Source organism: Eucyclogobius newberryi, unplaced genomic scaffold (assembly GCF_026437365.1).
Source record: "Eucyclogobius newberryi isolate DKJ021-1_F unplaced genomic scaffold, fEucNew1.0.hap1 SCAF_3, whole genome shotgun sequence".
Classification (NCBI taxonomy): domain Eukaryota; kingdom Metazoa; phylum Chordata; class Actinopteri; order Gobiiformes; family Gobiidae; genus Eucyclogobius; species Eucyclogobius newberryi.
The window spans coordinates 24482816-24497815 of NW_027315945.1; the positions used below are offsets into that span (position 1 = coordinate 24482816).

The 15000-nt window shown below is 39.6% G+C and overlaps 1 protein-coding gene across 1 annotated transcript in view; it reads right to left on the reverse strand.

The window, feature by feature from the left end:
- Window positions 1–4113: 4113 nt before the first annotated feature.
- cdkal1 (CDK5 regulatory subunit associated protein 1-like 1) overlaps window positions 4114–15000 on the reverse strand; it is a 195190-nt gene continuing 184303 nt past the window's right edge. The window contains exon 15 of the mRNA XM_072460498.1: window positions 4114–4396. Within this exon, the coding sequence (XP_072316599.1) occupies window positions 4220–4396 (177 nt within the window). The 3' untranslated portion in view covers window positions 4114–4219. The remainder of the gene's footprint in view (window positions 4397–15000) is intronic.

Here is a 15000-nt window from a genome sequence, read left to right on the forward strand (position 1 = left end):
CATTTTTAATAACGACTTCAGTCATTGGTACAACTTTATAATACCGACACATGAATTAGCCTTAATAAAGCATGAAACAGTTTATAAAGAATGATTCAGGATTTGCAACTACTTAATTAAGAGGTTGGATTAATTAAGTAGCCTTAATCACTCTTAATCAAATATGTGTCCATTATGAATCTTTGTTCATGGTTTATTACTGGTAATTAATGTGTAGTTATCATAAATGGTTACCAGTTAATTTTAAGGAACATTTCTTAGATTATTAGTTAATACAGATGATTCATGAGGAAAAGGAAGTGTTTTGTTAGTTTGCAAACATATAATAACCTAGTTGTGAACAGAAGTGGGGTTAGTGCAAACCCCTTTATAAAGGCCTCGTCCTGTCAGGGAATTGAACCCATCAACTTCTTGCTGCGATGCAAAAGTGCAAACCATTGAACCAATAAGAAGCCAAGAGGATCACAGTATAAGTCACAATGTTTTCATGCAGGCCATACATTTTCTGGCTTATACAGACTTGAACAGGATTTCTACATTTCATTGCCTGGTACTTGGGAGATTGGGAGATACATTTTAAATCAACTATAAGGAAATCGCAGGGAATTAGAAGATGCTTGACAAAAACAACATATTTCTGCCATTATGTTAGGGCATTTCAGAACACATTCAAAACACTTCCTTTGATTCTACATCTAGAGCCAAAGTAAAGGTCACTCTATTCAAGGCAAACAAAAAGACAGTTTTACTTTTCTTTTCTTTACAAACGTAAGGAAAAACAAGGTGTGCAATATTAACACTCATTGTTCTGTCAGTTGTCAGTTCAAAGACAAACACACACCCACCCACGCACACCCACACACACACACACACACCCACGCACACCCACACACGCACACCCACACCCCCCCCACACCCCCCCCCCACACCCGCACACACACACACACACACACACACACACACACAGTAATGAGGAGACTAGCTCATTTTGGTTGATCAAATCATTAGGCTCAGTTCATTAAAAAAGACCATTTTATGAGGTTAACCTGCTGGGACCAGATCGTTTACAGAAATTGGAAAATTAAGGATTTGCATCTACACTTCACTCTCTGAACGGCGCAAGAAGTCATTATAAAACCTTGTTCCTGCAGACGGAGAACAGGATGTACTGGCTTGGAGTGTTTATTTAGTGAAAGAACTTGAGTCTGCACTGTAACTGTTTCCTTCTTTTAACGTTTTGGCTCAACCGTCAGTGAATATTAGACTGTCATATCTTTTTTATCTGATCAACATTTAAAGTAGCGGTCGCAGTAAGTCACCGTTACAATGGAAGCAACAGATGTATCAGTAGTGACAAAGTACTGTCCCAAGTTGGTGATAGAACTAGTAATTATGATTAATTCCTAAGTGCAATGACAATGCGGTAGATGCAGAACACTTGAAGATGTCATTTGGTTTGGCAGAACTTAACGGTCAGAAGATAGAAGCGGGAGTGGTGGTGGGCAGGAGTTATTCTTAAGGTCATGTTGTGCAGTAAACTGGAGGTCATGTGACACACGGACAGAATAAGGCACATCAAAGCTGTTCATTTTTTATTGTTTGAGGAGAAAGAGCCTGCTGTGATACTTAAATCATCAAATCAGGCTTTATTTTTGAAGAGTGGCCATAAAGTCTGACTGTAAAATCCTTTAAAATACAGTAACAATGATGGGATCGGGTACGTGTATGATTGTTGTCGAATATCACTCAGAGTGGAAAGTGTCCGTACATCGATGGCCTACTTCAGCTGAGAGCCGGCTCGTTTCTGCGCCTGGCAAAGCAAACTCTCAAAGGACTCAAATCAATTAAGTGAAATGGATGGGAAATGAAACAAGCGAACATAATGTTGAACCATCTTTGAATTTGTCTTGTATCCAGAGCCGGCCTGTTCCACATCAGAAGGACATCACGGCGCGCATGACAAATTGACAACAGCTGCAAGTCTAAGCTCAAGATTCACAAAGTCCTGCTTTTATTAGAAACAAGTGGAGAGAATGATGTAAAGTGAATAATGATGTCCCCTCTATGCTTTCCATCTCAATATTTCATAGTAAGTGATGATCTCCAAAACAAAAAAGGGAGTCGCGGTGGCATCCATATTTCACGGAGGAACAATGCAAAGCAACTGACACACAGTGAGGAAATGTGCTTACAAAGCATCAAAAGAACTGTCACACAGTATGGATGGCTGCAGAATAATATAGGGCACTGCTGGATGGATGTAACAAGCAGCATCGCTACATGCACCATTTGATCACATAATACGAAGTGAGTGTGTGTGTGTGACATGCGCCATTTGATCAGCTAATAAAGCTTTGGTGCTTGTGTTTGTGCACAACTTTGGCTTGACACGGCTCATTTAGCCAGACAAAAGTTGCAGCGCACCGGCTGTGATTGTGACGTGCAGCAGATATAGGTGAGAGAGAGATTTCTGAATCTGAGCGCATCATTTCCTCAGATAATAAAGGCCGTGTGTGGATGAGCGAGATAAACAACAGGGATTTCTCTATGAGACAACCTGAGAACACCTTTATGCTAAATAAAGTACTGGTGTTCACAGATGCTACACCACCGATATAGTACATCATATGTGTACTTAAGGGTTTCCCTTCTGAGGATGCCACAGTGAATAATCACCTATATCATGAAGTAATTTACATCTTCATTTAGCATCAGTTAAAGGCATTGTAAGCAGTAACTCAATGTTCCTTTTTGAACCCATAAAAATAAACGGTCACATTGGATGATGTGAGGCATTACATCACACATCCAGAACATACAATGCTGTGGAAAATTACATGTACACTGTTTGGAGCTATGTATGGTTATGAAAACTTATAAAAAATACATTTAGATTTAAGTGATCAATTGTGAAATATGAGCATTTTGTGACTCTAACCAGGTCGTCTTTGAGTTACAATAGCAAGTAAATATATTACACATCACACATGTCAAACACAAGCCTGCATATAAGAAAGCATTACGAGTGCCAAACGAGCTGTGGAGACACTTGTGACAGGGGATATAGCACAAACCCATAGAACTGCAGCAGCCCTGACATGCACCACAGCAATGCCACATAGAAATTGGGCCATGCATTATTAAGTGTTTGAGACTTCTAAGCATGTGTTGGGAGCCATGTACCTCAAAACAGACAGATTAGAGTGAATCACAGGCACACTGCTGTATGTGAATGATAACAAGTGAGCATGGGGGGACTAAACAAGCTATTCCACTTTATACGCCTCATATGTTAATAATTCAGTCAGTCGACAACAGTTGAAACACTTGAGACTTTCACTCATTTATTTAACATCTGGGTTCTTAGTGGCAAAGCTTTTAGAAAATAACAAGTAATATCTGCTATCCTCCTTCACTGAAGTAATAGTCTTTTTACATAACTTCATAAAATATCATTGCCTCTTGTTCAAAAATAAATACTTAAAATTCAAGGTCTCAAATCACCTTTTTTGAAAGTGTACAAATCTGTACTTTAAAAAATATGATTATCTTCAAGAGCAGGTGTTTTTTACAATGATGATGAAACAGAAACGTATGATAACAGTTAAGAATTACCATAGTATGAAGAATGCAAATTGAAAAAGGTGCACGATGTAACTTTTCTGATAGGACATCTGCCCCCTGCTCGTCTCCGCGGCGATATTATTGCTTTGCCAGGAATTACTCCGCAGTATGACATTAAACTTGACATGGAGACGAGCAGGTGTCAGTTACAAGATCAATGTGAGAAGTATTTATTACAATAAAAACTCCTAGCACTAATTGAATAATTGCTTAATGATTTTAATCCCAAAAATTGCAGGCAAAGCAGTAACATCTCCATGGTGACGGACCCTTCACTAAACAACTTACATAGTGATCCTTTAAACATGACTGTTGGAAAACAATACTGTGGTGATGACTGTTGTAGTCAAAAAAGACAAAAAGATGAATTATAATTTCAAAATAAAACTAAATCTGACGGGGAAATACAAAAATACATTCATAAAACACATCACATGTTCTGTTTGTGTCTTCAAATGATCTGAAAAGAATCGCTCTGAATCCTACAAGGAAAAGATGAAAAACCGGCTTCATTGTATCAGGCCAGTGCCAACACTTCTTTGACGTTGCTGCGCTCTCTGTGGTGTCAAATCCTCCTCTTGTTCACAGTTATTCATCAGTACAGTTTCTCCACAATGAAGGCCAAAATGGCGGCTGCCAGCGCAAGGCCAATTCCCAGCTTCCTCAGCGCGTCCCGATCAACACTGTAACAGCCAAACAGCGAGACGGACACAGCAGCAGAGGAGGAAGAAGACATAGCAGCGGGACCGTGGACGCCATTGGCCATCTGTTCCTGTTGGGGAGGGACAGGCAGGCAGGAGATAATTAGAAGGAGATTAAGAGAAGAGGGGCTTTATTATTGTCTCAACACAAGATAATAGGACAATTTTGCACAAGTTGGGGATAAAAGCTGCCGGATCTGCTATCAAATCCTGCAGTGTCCAGTTGGTACAATGAAATTAATTCTTGTTAACACACTCAAAATTATAGCGATTAGGAAAGCATGTGACCGCAATTACCAAATAACCACAGCTCTGTAATTTGGTTTTATTTACAATAAAATGTTAATTAAAATTGATCTTATAGTACTATAATGTATTAGTCACAGCACACATACATACATTTTTTGGCTCATCTTTCATTTCAAACAATAAAAATAACAACCAATGTTGGCCATACAGTATCTGAGCGTATGACAATCAGAATCTGAACACCACCAATTTTTTACTTCACCAAATTAGGCACAATTTGATGTGGTACTTTACTGTTGCACAACCTCAGTGGAGCGTGGTGCAGTCTAGACCAGGGGTGGGCAATTATTTTCCGCCCGAGATCATTGTAAAAAAAAAATTAAATAAAAATAAAAATAAAAAATAAAAAATAAAAAATAAATATAAATATATATATATATATATATATATATGTATATTATATATATATATATATATATATATAAAACATATTATATGTATATATATAAAACATATACATATATATATATATATATATATATATATATATATATATTTTTTTTTACAAGAAATATCACTATTCTGTCAAATAGCCTATTATTTGATTCATTTCATGTCATCTTTATTAAGGATACAAGTGCAGACAGATGTTACAGACAGTTAAAAATAAGAAAATAAAATGAGTTTAGTTGAGATTAAAACATGCCGAGGGCCACATCTTGCCCCTGGGGCCACAAATGCTCAGGTCTGGTCTAGACTGAAGTTAGTGCTGAACTAAAAAAGATAAAATAAAACCATGAGCTTTTTGCATGGACGTGCTCCCAGAGGTTAACCCCCAGATCAAGACTTCGTAGAAGACAGAGGGCTCTCTTTTAAGGTTCACTTAATTTGGTTTGTAAATTAAAGATTTTTTGTTGTTTGCATGATGATGTGCTTCATATAAATGCAACAGCAAGTGCCTAAATGTATTAAACACTGTATTAAATACTGTACTGTATCATTGTGCGCTAAGATTTGTGGCAGGCTCACTCATTGTGATTTGTATGCGTAGGTTCGGTGGTTCATTCATTGGATATCTCACATCTATAAGTCTATTTGTGCCAACATACCTGTGCACCCTTGTGCAGAGAGCAGAGGGTCACAATGCCCTGCACTCAAGAAACATTTACTACTTGTCTGTCCCCCGAGCGAGCCGTTAGCTATGCTGCTCCCGCAGCTTGGAAATCCCTCCAGTTTGATCCAAGATTGTGGCTGGTGTCACAGGGGTTTATATGCCATTTTTTTTTAAATAGCATAAATCTTAAGAAAATAGTCCGTGCTTCTAAAGGTAGTCCTGTTTTTAACGTTTATATTGCCTCTTGTTTGGTGTGGATGTGTAAATGTTCTTTACTGTGTGCTCACCCTTGAAAAATAAGTCTTGATTTCAGTGAGCTAAACAAAAGTGAATAAATAAATATATCATCATAAATAAATCACTTGTTTTTGTGCAGTAAACAAACATGTGAGTAGTTTTAATACTGAACATAATACTATTGAGTCTTTTTCAGGGCATATACCCCTTGACCTCCGTTACCTTCTGGAGGCAACTTTGGGGGTATCTGAGCATGTTCGAGGAAAGAGCACAGAGGAGGAAGTGTGTGTACATAAAGCAGACGAATGAAGAAAGACGGACGGCAAAGTCGATCGGAGCTGCCCAAACATTTCTCAGCTCTCCCCTGTGGCTCTGATGAAAGGTTATTATAAAAGACTGCTGATCAATTGCTCAATAGTGCCGTACATAATCTGCCTTTATGGTGATAAGACATTTTACTGATTGTCAGACGAGCACTAACCAGCGCAAGGTCACTCAGTCGATGGGCACAGCAAACTCAAATGTTAACAGGTCTTAAGCCACTCTTTTCAATTTGTCTAATATTTGGACAAAAAGACGCATTCCTCTGTACATAAAACAAAACTAAATAAATATGTAATCAAAGAGAATTATGATCAGTGAGAGAGTGAAGGCCAGAGATGCCCATTATCGACCCACTCTGCGGTTAAACGGTCTCTTTGGCCTTTAGGAAAACAGGAGCCTCTCTTAACGAAGCAGGTTTCAGAGCAGCTTATTTACAACATGGAGTCCTAGCAAGGCACGTTGTATGTTTGTGTGCGATTTGTATATTTGCATGATTGGCCACTGGCTGCATGCCAAATCCATAACCCCGGATTTGGCCAATAGAGTCCGTTCACAGAGAAAATGAACAGGGATAATGCAAACATATGAGGAAATAGGATGACGAGCTTCTGCGTTCTAATTCAGATTTCAAGCAACTTTATGGCAAGTTATACTGTTTATTCAATATTAATAGAAGAATGTGATTGACCCGGTGTAAGAGAGAAACGCAATGTTAATTATAGAGCTTATAATGACTTAATGGCAAAATAAAGACCCTCATCATTTTTAGTTTATTTAACCTATTGAGAGAGACATCTTACTTTATTTTCACCAAATTTAAAACATAAAACAATGCAGACAACAAACAGAGAGGCCAGAGAGAACAAAGAAAATTAAAAGAAAGAAAGAAAGAAAGAAGGCATCCAAAGAAAAGAAACTCAAAGGACACAAAATCCAAAATAAACATCAAATTAAGTCTAAAGTCGGTAAAAAGTCCAAATGTGATTTCAATTATGTTTTTTCCAGTTCTTGATGGTGATGGTCTTTTTCCCTTCTGCCAGAGGTATACGCCAAAGACATGCATTTATTGTGTCAATGGCAGGATTCCAATATTTTTGTGCAACAGGCCAGTCCCAGAACACACATTAATGGTGGGCCTCTTGGCAACCATAATTCCTTCAACATGTAACATTTCCATGTGAATAGTGAGCACTTTGACATGGTGTTATGGGGAAAAAAACTAAAAAAAAACTAAAAGAACAAAAACGGGATACATTTGGGATACATGTGAACATTGTGGTCCCCCATTGTACATATATTTTCCCATAGTTCATCAGTCAAAACAGAATTGCCTTCTCTTTCCTATTACATTTTTATGCATTTAGTAAAGTGGCTGTCACTCATTAATGCATTTATAAAATGTAGATATTATTCCCCTAGAAAGTTCTGATTTACTGTATATGTCCTATGTGACATTTTTGATCAGGTTAAAATGGTTGTTGCTTTGTTTAATGTCTAGGTTAAAGACTTTTTTGTAAATATCATTAAAAGTCTAATTTTTCCAAGTCAATGGATTCCTTCGACATATAAAAGCTTTTAATTTAATTTTACAGTTTGAATACATTTTGTTATTCAGACCTTAAATCGCAAGTCAATGTGGTTGTGATAGATATATATAGGCAAGGCAAGGCAAGTTTATTTGTAGAGCACATTTCATACACAAGGCAATTCAAAGTGCTTCACAGCAGGAAAAATGCATTCAAATCACAAAGAAATTACAGAAACAGAAATACAATAAAATTAACTAAATTAAAAATTATCAATCCAACGGATTTTCTAAACTAATAAAATCACAAACAAAAGAGAAGAGTGCAAAGAAAAAATCCTTTCAGTCATATGCGCAGCTAAACAAAACTGTTTTTAGCTTAGATTTGAACATTGTCAGAGTAGAAGCCTGTCTCACATCTTCAGGAAGACTGTTCCAGATTTTAGCTGCATAAAACTGAAACGCAGATTCCCCATGTTTTGTCCTGACTCTGGCACCAGCAGGAGGCCGGTCCCTGAGGTCCTCAGAGTCCGAGATGGTTCATATGGCACTAACATATCCAAGATGTACTTTGGTGCTAGGCCATGGAGAGACTTGTACACAAGCAGAGCTGCTTTAAAGTCTCTTCTCTGAGCCACAGGAGCCAGTGCAGAGACCTGAGAACAGGACTAATGTGATGGTACTTCCTGGTTCTAGTCAGGACCCGAGCAGCAGCGTTCTGGATGTACTGCAGCTGTTTTACAACTCGTTTGGAGAGACCAGTGAGCAGGCCGTTACAGTAGTCTAATCTACTGGAGACAAACGCATGGATAAGTCTCTCTAAATCTGGTTTTGACACTATATTTTTGATTTTGGCAATGTTTTTTAGATGGTAAAAAGCTGCTGATGTTATTGATTTGACGTGGCTATTAAAGTTCAAGTCTGAGTCCATTATTACCCCCAGATTTCTAACTTGATTTGTAGGTTTTAGAGCGAGACTCTGGAGGTGACCGCTAACACTTTCTCTTTGTTTCTGTGGGCCAAAAACGATTATTTCAGTCTTGTCTGAGTTCAGCTGGAGAAAGTTGTTTTGCATCCACAAACTGATCTGTTGGATGCAGTGACAGAGTGAATCCACTGGTCCATATTCACCTGCCGATAGTGAAACATAGATCTGAATGTCGTCTGCATAATTGTGATAGGACACATTTTCACTGCGGATCAACTGACCTAACGGCAGCATGTAGAGGTTGAACAGAAGGGGACCCAGGACTGACCCTTGGGGCGCTCCACAGGTCAGGGTCATGTGGTCTGAGACACAGCTACCAATTTCAACAAAGTACTTCCTGTCTTCCAGATAGGACCTTAACCAGTTTAGGGCAGTGCCAGTGATGCCCACCCAGTCCTCTAGTCTCTGTAAGAGGATCCCATGATCGACAGTGTCAAAAGCAGCACTCAGATCTAACAGAATTAAGACTGAGGCTTTGCCCGTGTCAGTGTTCAGGCGGATGTCATTTGTCACCTTGACAAGAGCAGTCTCAGTGCTGTGATGAGGTCTAAAACCTGACTGAAAAACATCAAATGAGTTGTTTATTAAGAGGAAATCTGTGAGCTGTTGGTAAACAACCTTTTCAAGGACTTTGCCCAAAAATGGCAGATTAGAGATGGGCCGGTAATGACTCAGTACTGCGGCATCAAGGCTGCTCTTCTTTAGGAGAGGCTTTATGACCGCAGTTTTCAAAGACATTGGGAATGTTCCAGATTGAAGCGACATGTTAACTATGTGAGTGAATGGTGCTAACAAACTGTTCAGCACAGACTTTAGAAATCTGGTGGGTAACACATCAAGGCAGCATGTAGATGAACTCAGACTGGTGATGATCTCATGGACAGTTTTGTCAGTTACTGGTGCAAAGTGAGTTAGCTCTAAGTGTCTTGGTGGTTTTAGGGTAATTTTTTGCATTGTGGGATTTATAGCATTTTTAATGCCCTGAACTTTGTCATTAAAGAATAATGCAAACTCATTACACTTGGAGGTGGAAATGAGTTCTAACGGCAGCTGAGCTGGAGGGTTTGTTAATCTGTTTACTGTGGCAAACAGGACACGCGAGTTGTTACTGCAGCTTCCAATTATTTCAGAAAAATATCTTTCCCTAGTTCTACATAAGATTAGGTTGTACATGTTCAGCTTTTCTTTGTAAATCTCTTTTTGAACCTGGAGCTTTGACTTGCGCCATTTCCGTTCGGCCCTGCGGCACTCCCTTTTCTGTGCCCTGACCGAATCATCATTTCTCCACGGCGCCTTCTGCTTATTTTTAACCATTTTAGCCTTTATAGGGGCGATGGTGTCCAGAACATTCAAAACAAATCATTTACATTAGAACATGTGACATTTTCAGTTTATCATTTCCATAAACAGTGCACATGTGCCATCACTTATGTGTCTCCTCTGAACAACTGCAGGACCAACCGGAGGTTTGGGAGAAACAGACAGGTCAAAGAAGACACAGAAATGATCAGACAGAGCAACATCGATCACATTAACATTTGAAATATTTACCCCCTTTGTAATTATGAGATCTAGAGTGTGTCCTTTGCTGTGGGTGGGGCCTCTCACATGCTGAGTAAGACTGAAGGTTTCAAGGACAGCATCAAGCTCTTTAGCGTTTCTGTCACAAACATTATCAACATGCACGTTGAAATCACCTGTAATGACCAAACCATCAAAGTCTGTGCATATGACTGAAAGCATCTCAGTAAAATCATCAATAAAACTTTGGCAGTGCTGGGGAGGCTTGTATAAAACAATGAAGAGAATGGATGGAGACCGTTTTAGCTCCATTTTAAAGGATACATACTCAAATGATGAAAACACCCCAAAAGACAACCTGCGGGTAATTATTTCATCTCTAAAGACAGCACAGACTCCACCCCCTTTTTTGTTTTCTCGTGTTTCAGATTCAAACTTAAAGTTGGGTGGAGCAGATTCTATCAGAACTACATTTCCTGTGTTTTTGTCAAGCCATGTTTCAGTTAAAAACATAAAATCAAGATTATAAGAAGAAATAAAATTATTAATTAAGAGAGATTTGTTACATAAGGATCTGACATTTAGCACAGCAAGTTTCAGACTAGTTTCAGTGGGACTGGGCTTTATCTTTTCACAGGGAATATGAATCACATTTCTCAGATTGGGCCTGACTCGCATTTTGTTTTTCCATCTGTGTGATGATGTGACTACAGAAATAGCACTAGGGGGGGGCTCTTTTTACATAGGGCCCCGGGTTGGTTTGATTTTTAATGTGACAATAAGTCCCGGCAACGCTGAGACCCAGTGCATCCTAGCTATGGGAGATACCAGGTAAAAGGCGAGGTTGGATGGGTGGTGGGGCTTTTGTAGCCAAGGAAAGTTTGGGACCAGGTGAGAGGCGAGGGGGGATGGGTGGTGGGGCTTTTGTTGGTGTAGTCGGCATAGCCCTTGCTATATTGGGCGTGAGTGGAGCCATCTTAATGCCTGATTTGATCAGACTTTCAGAATGGCTGGGAAGGCCCATGGGTGAGAGTGGAGATGAGAAGGAGAATGATGAATCTTTAGTGGGAGTAGATGTTGCAGGGGGAACCCAGGGCTGGTGTGAAGGCAGGGGCGATGACAGGGATGTTGTTGGGCTTGTCACAGATGGGTCCAAGGCCTTTGAAGATTGTTCCTTTGCTGGAGGCGGTGGAGGTGAATGTGGAGCAGCTGGAGCTGAATCCTTTGCTGGTGGTGGTGGAGCAGCTGCTGATGAATCCTTTGGTGGAGGCTGAGGTTGTGGTGCTTTTGATGTTGAAACATTGGCTCGGTCTCTGGCTGAGGGAGCAGGAATTCTTCTCTCATTCCTCTCTTCTCTAACTATCTGCTCAGGACCCTGTCCAGGCCCAGTCCAATGCCTCAGAGCGTGGAGCAGGTTCTCTGTCAGCACCCTCACTCCACCTCTGCATAGGTGGGGGCCATTTCTCTTAAACAGGTCCTCTCGTTTCCAGAATAGATAGAAGTTCTCAATGTAGTGTAGTCCTCTCGGGGAGCACTCTTTGGACAGCCATGTGTTCAGCTGAAGAAGCCGGCTAAACTTGTTTATCCTCCTGTCGATGTTTGGAAGAGGTCCACTTATGAAAGTTTTGATTTCCATTTTATCAAGCACGTCGAATAACTTCAAGAAGTCTTTTTTCAAAACTTCAGTCTGTTCCCGCCGCATGTCCACTGCACCCACGTGCACAATCAGCTGTTTAGCTCCTCCATGCTTAGCCATAATATTTGGAAGGAGTGACGTTATATATATATATATATATAAGATAAGATAAGATAAGATATTCCTTTATTGTCCCACATGGGGAAATTTCATTGGTGCAACGCAGGTAGATACAGAGGTAGATCCAGAAGAACAGATCACATATATATATATATATATATATATATATATATATATATATATATATATATATATATATATATATATATATATATATATATATATATATATACATATATATACATATATACACATATATATATATATATATACATATATATATATATACACATATATATACATATATATATATATATATATATACACATATATATACATATATATATACACACATATATATATACATATATATACACACATATATATACATATATATACACACATATATATATACATATATATATATATACACATATATACACATATATATATACACACATATATATACATATATATATACACACATATATATACATATATATATACACACATATATATATATATATATATATACACACACATATATATATATATATACATATATATATATATATACATACATATATACATATATACATACATACATACATACACATATATATATATACATATAGCCTTAGTCTTAGAGCCTTTTACCGATTAATCCACGAATTATACACACTATTTACGCATCATATTCACGAAAGTGAACGTTTGATTTCTCCGCAAACAATCCGGAGCCTCAAACCGCTCGCTTTTCAGTATTCCGTGGATTAAAAAGCCCTCCTCACTCTCTAGCTCCAGCCTGAACTAGCCTAGCGTAGCCTAGCCGCTAGCGTCATGGCTGGATCTACCTTTACCTGTTTGAGCTGTCATATGTCGAGTCAGAACCCTGGCTCCTTCTCTGATGATAGGTGCGTGAAGTGCAGTGTAGTGGTAGTTTTGGAGGCCAGGGTTACGGAGTTAGAAGCGCGGATCCGCTGTTTAGAGGAGCTAAAGTCCAGTTATAGTTCGCTTTTAGCGCGAGGGCTACCGGACCGCGCTGCAGGGCGTAGCATTAGCATTAGCAGTAGCAGTAAGGCCGAGCTCAGCCCCTCAGCGTCTCCCGTGCAGCCGGGACTAGACCAGGAACAGAATAGGGACCAATTTGTGACGGTTCGGAAGGGACAAGGCGCTAAACGCCGAACCTCAGAGCGCCGTGAGCTTCACGTCTATAATAGGTTTTCTCCCCTCAGCGATGAACACCCGCTGAACACACTAGAGAAACTCTTGTAATCGGGAGAAATCTATTGTTAGAGACGTGAAGCTGCCAGCTGCTAGCGTTAGGTGTTACCCGGGGGCCAGAATGGGTGACATCGAAGGAAACCTTAGGATCTTAAAGCAGAGTAGGACCCGTTTCCGGCGAGTCGTGATTCACGCAGGCGGTAACGACGCCCGGCGGAGACAATCAGAGGTGCTCAAAGTTCAAGTAGCCGCGGTGTGTGACCTAGCGAAGTCGATGTCAGACACTGTAATATTTTCTGGTCCCCTGCCCAATCGGATCAATGCTGAATTGTACAGCCGTCTTTCAGCATTCAACAACTGGTTATCCAGATGGTGCCCTCAAAACAACGTTGTCTTTATTGATAACTGGAGTGCGTTTTGGGGAAAGCCCGGGCTCATACGCAGGGATGGCATCCATCCGACTTCGGAGGGTACATCCCTATTAGTTCGGAATTTGACCGATAGTCTTAGTCGTGTTAAGTGACCATCTAGGGATGAGCCCTGGGCGCAGAGCAGCAGTTTAAGACGCTCCTCTGTCGCTGAACTCTCGCCCGTTCTGTTACATGTGAAGTGTTCAGATTCAAGACAGATAGAGACTGTGTGTGTCCCTCGTGTCCCTCGTACAAATAATGCCAAAAAGTCACATCTCAGAAAAAATATTTCAGGCGTCAGACCAAATAACTTAAGGAAAATAACAATCACAAATGACACAAATATACAAATGAATAAACACGTAAAATGTGGACTGCTAAACATTAGAGCAATTTCCTCCAAATCGCTCTTAGTTAATGAATTAATTAGTGACTATAACATAGATCTTCTAGCTCTAACTGAAACGTGGCTTCAACAAGACGACTACGTCAGACTAAATGAGTCCACCCCACCCACCCATGTTAACTTTCAGACCGCCAGGAGCACAGGCCGAGGTGGTGGTGTGGCAGTGATCTCACACTCAAGCCTACTCATGAGCCCTAAAACTAACAATGCATTTCACTCATTTGAAAGCCTTATGCTGTCGATCACATGTCTAAATATAAAAAACCAAAAAGGAGTTTTGTTCATAGTTATCTACCGACCTCCTGGTCCCTATTCAGAGTTTTTAACAGAGTTTTCTGACTTTATATCAAACTTAGTGTTAGCCTGGGATAAAATAGTTATAGCTGGAGACTTTAATATCCACGTGAACATGAGTGATGACGCTCTCAGTAATGCCTTCAGCGCCTTGTTAGACAGCATTGGTTTCACTCAGAATGTAAATAAACCGACTCACACTCACAAGAACACTCTGGATCTTGTCCTAACGTATGGAACAGAGATTAGTGACCTCATTGTCCTCCCTCAAACCCCTATATTGTCAGATCATTTCCTAATTACCTTTCAGTTTATTCTTAAAGATCATCCAGTCCCACAAAATAAAGTTATAATGAAAAGGACAATATCTGAAAAATCTATCTCAAAATTCAAAGAAATAATGGAGCCAATATTCAGTGACATGTCATGTGATCCTGCTGAGAACAGCTTTAGTCCCAGTTTAAGTGATCAATTTGTCGACTTGACCATGAATTCTCTGAAGTTTGCTCTTGACGTTGTCGCGCCATTAAAACAGAAGGTCATTAGGCCAAAGCGCGCCTCCCCATGGTACAACCAAGAACTGCGTTCACATAAACAAAGAGTTAGAAAGTTAGAGGGATTATTTCG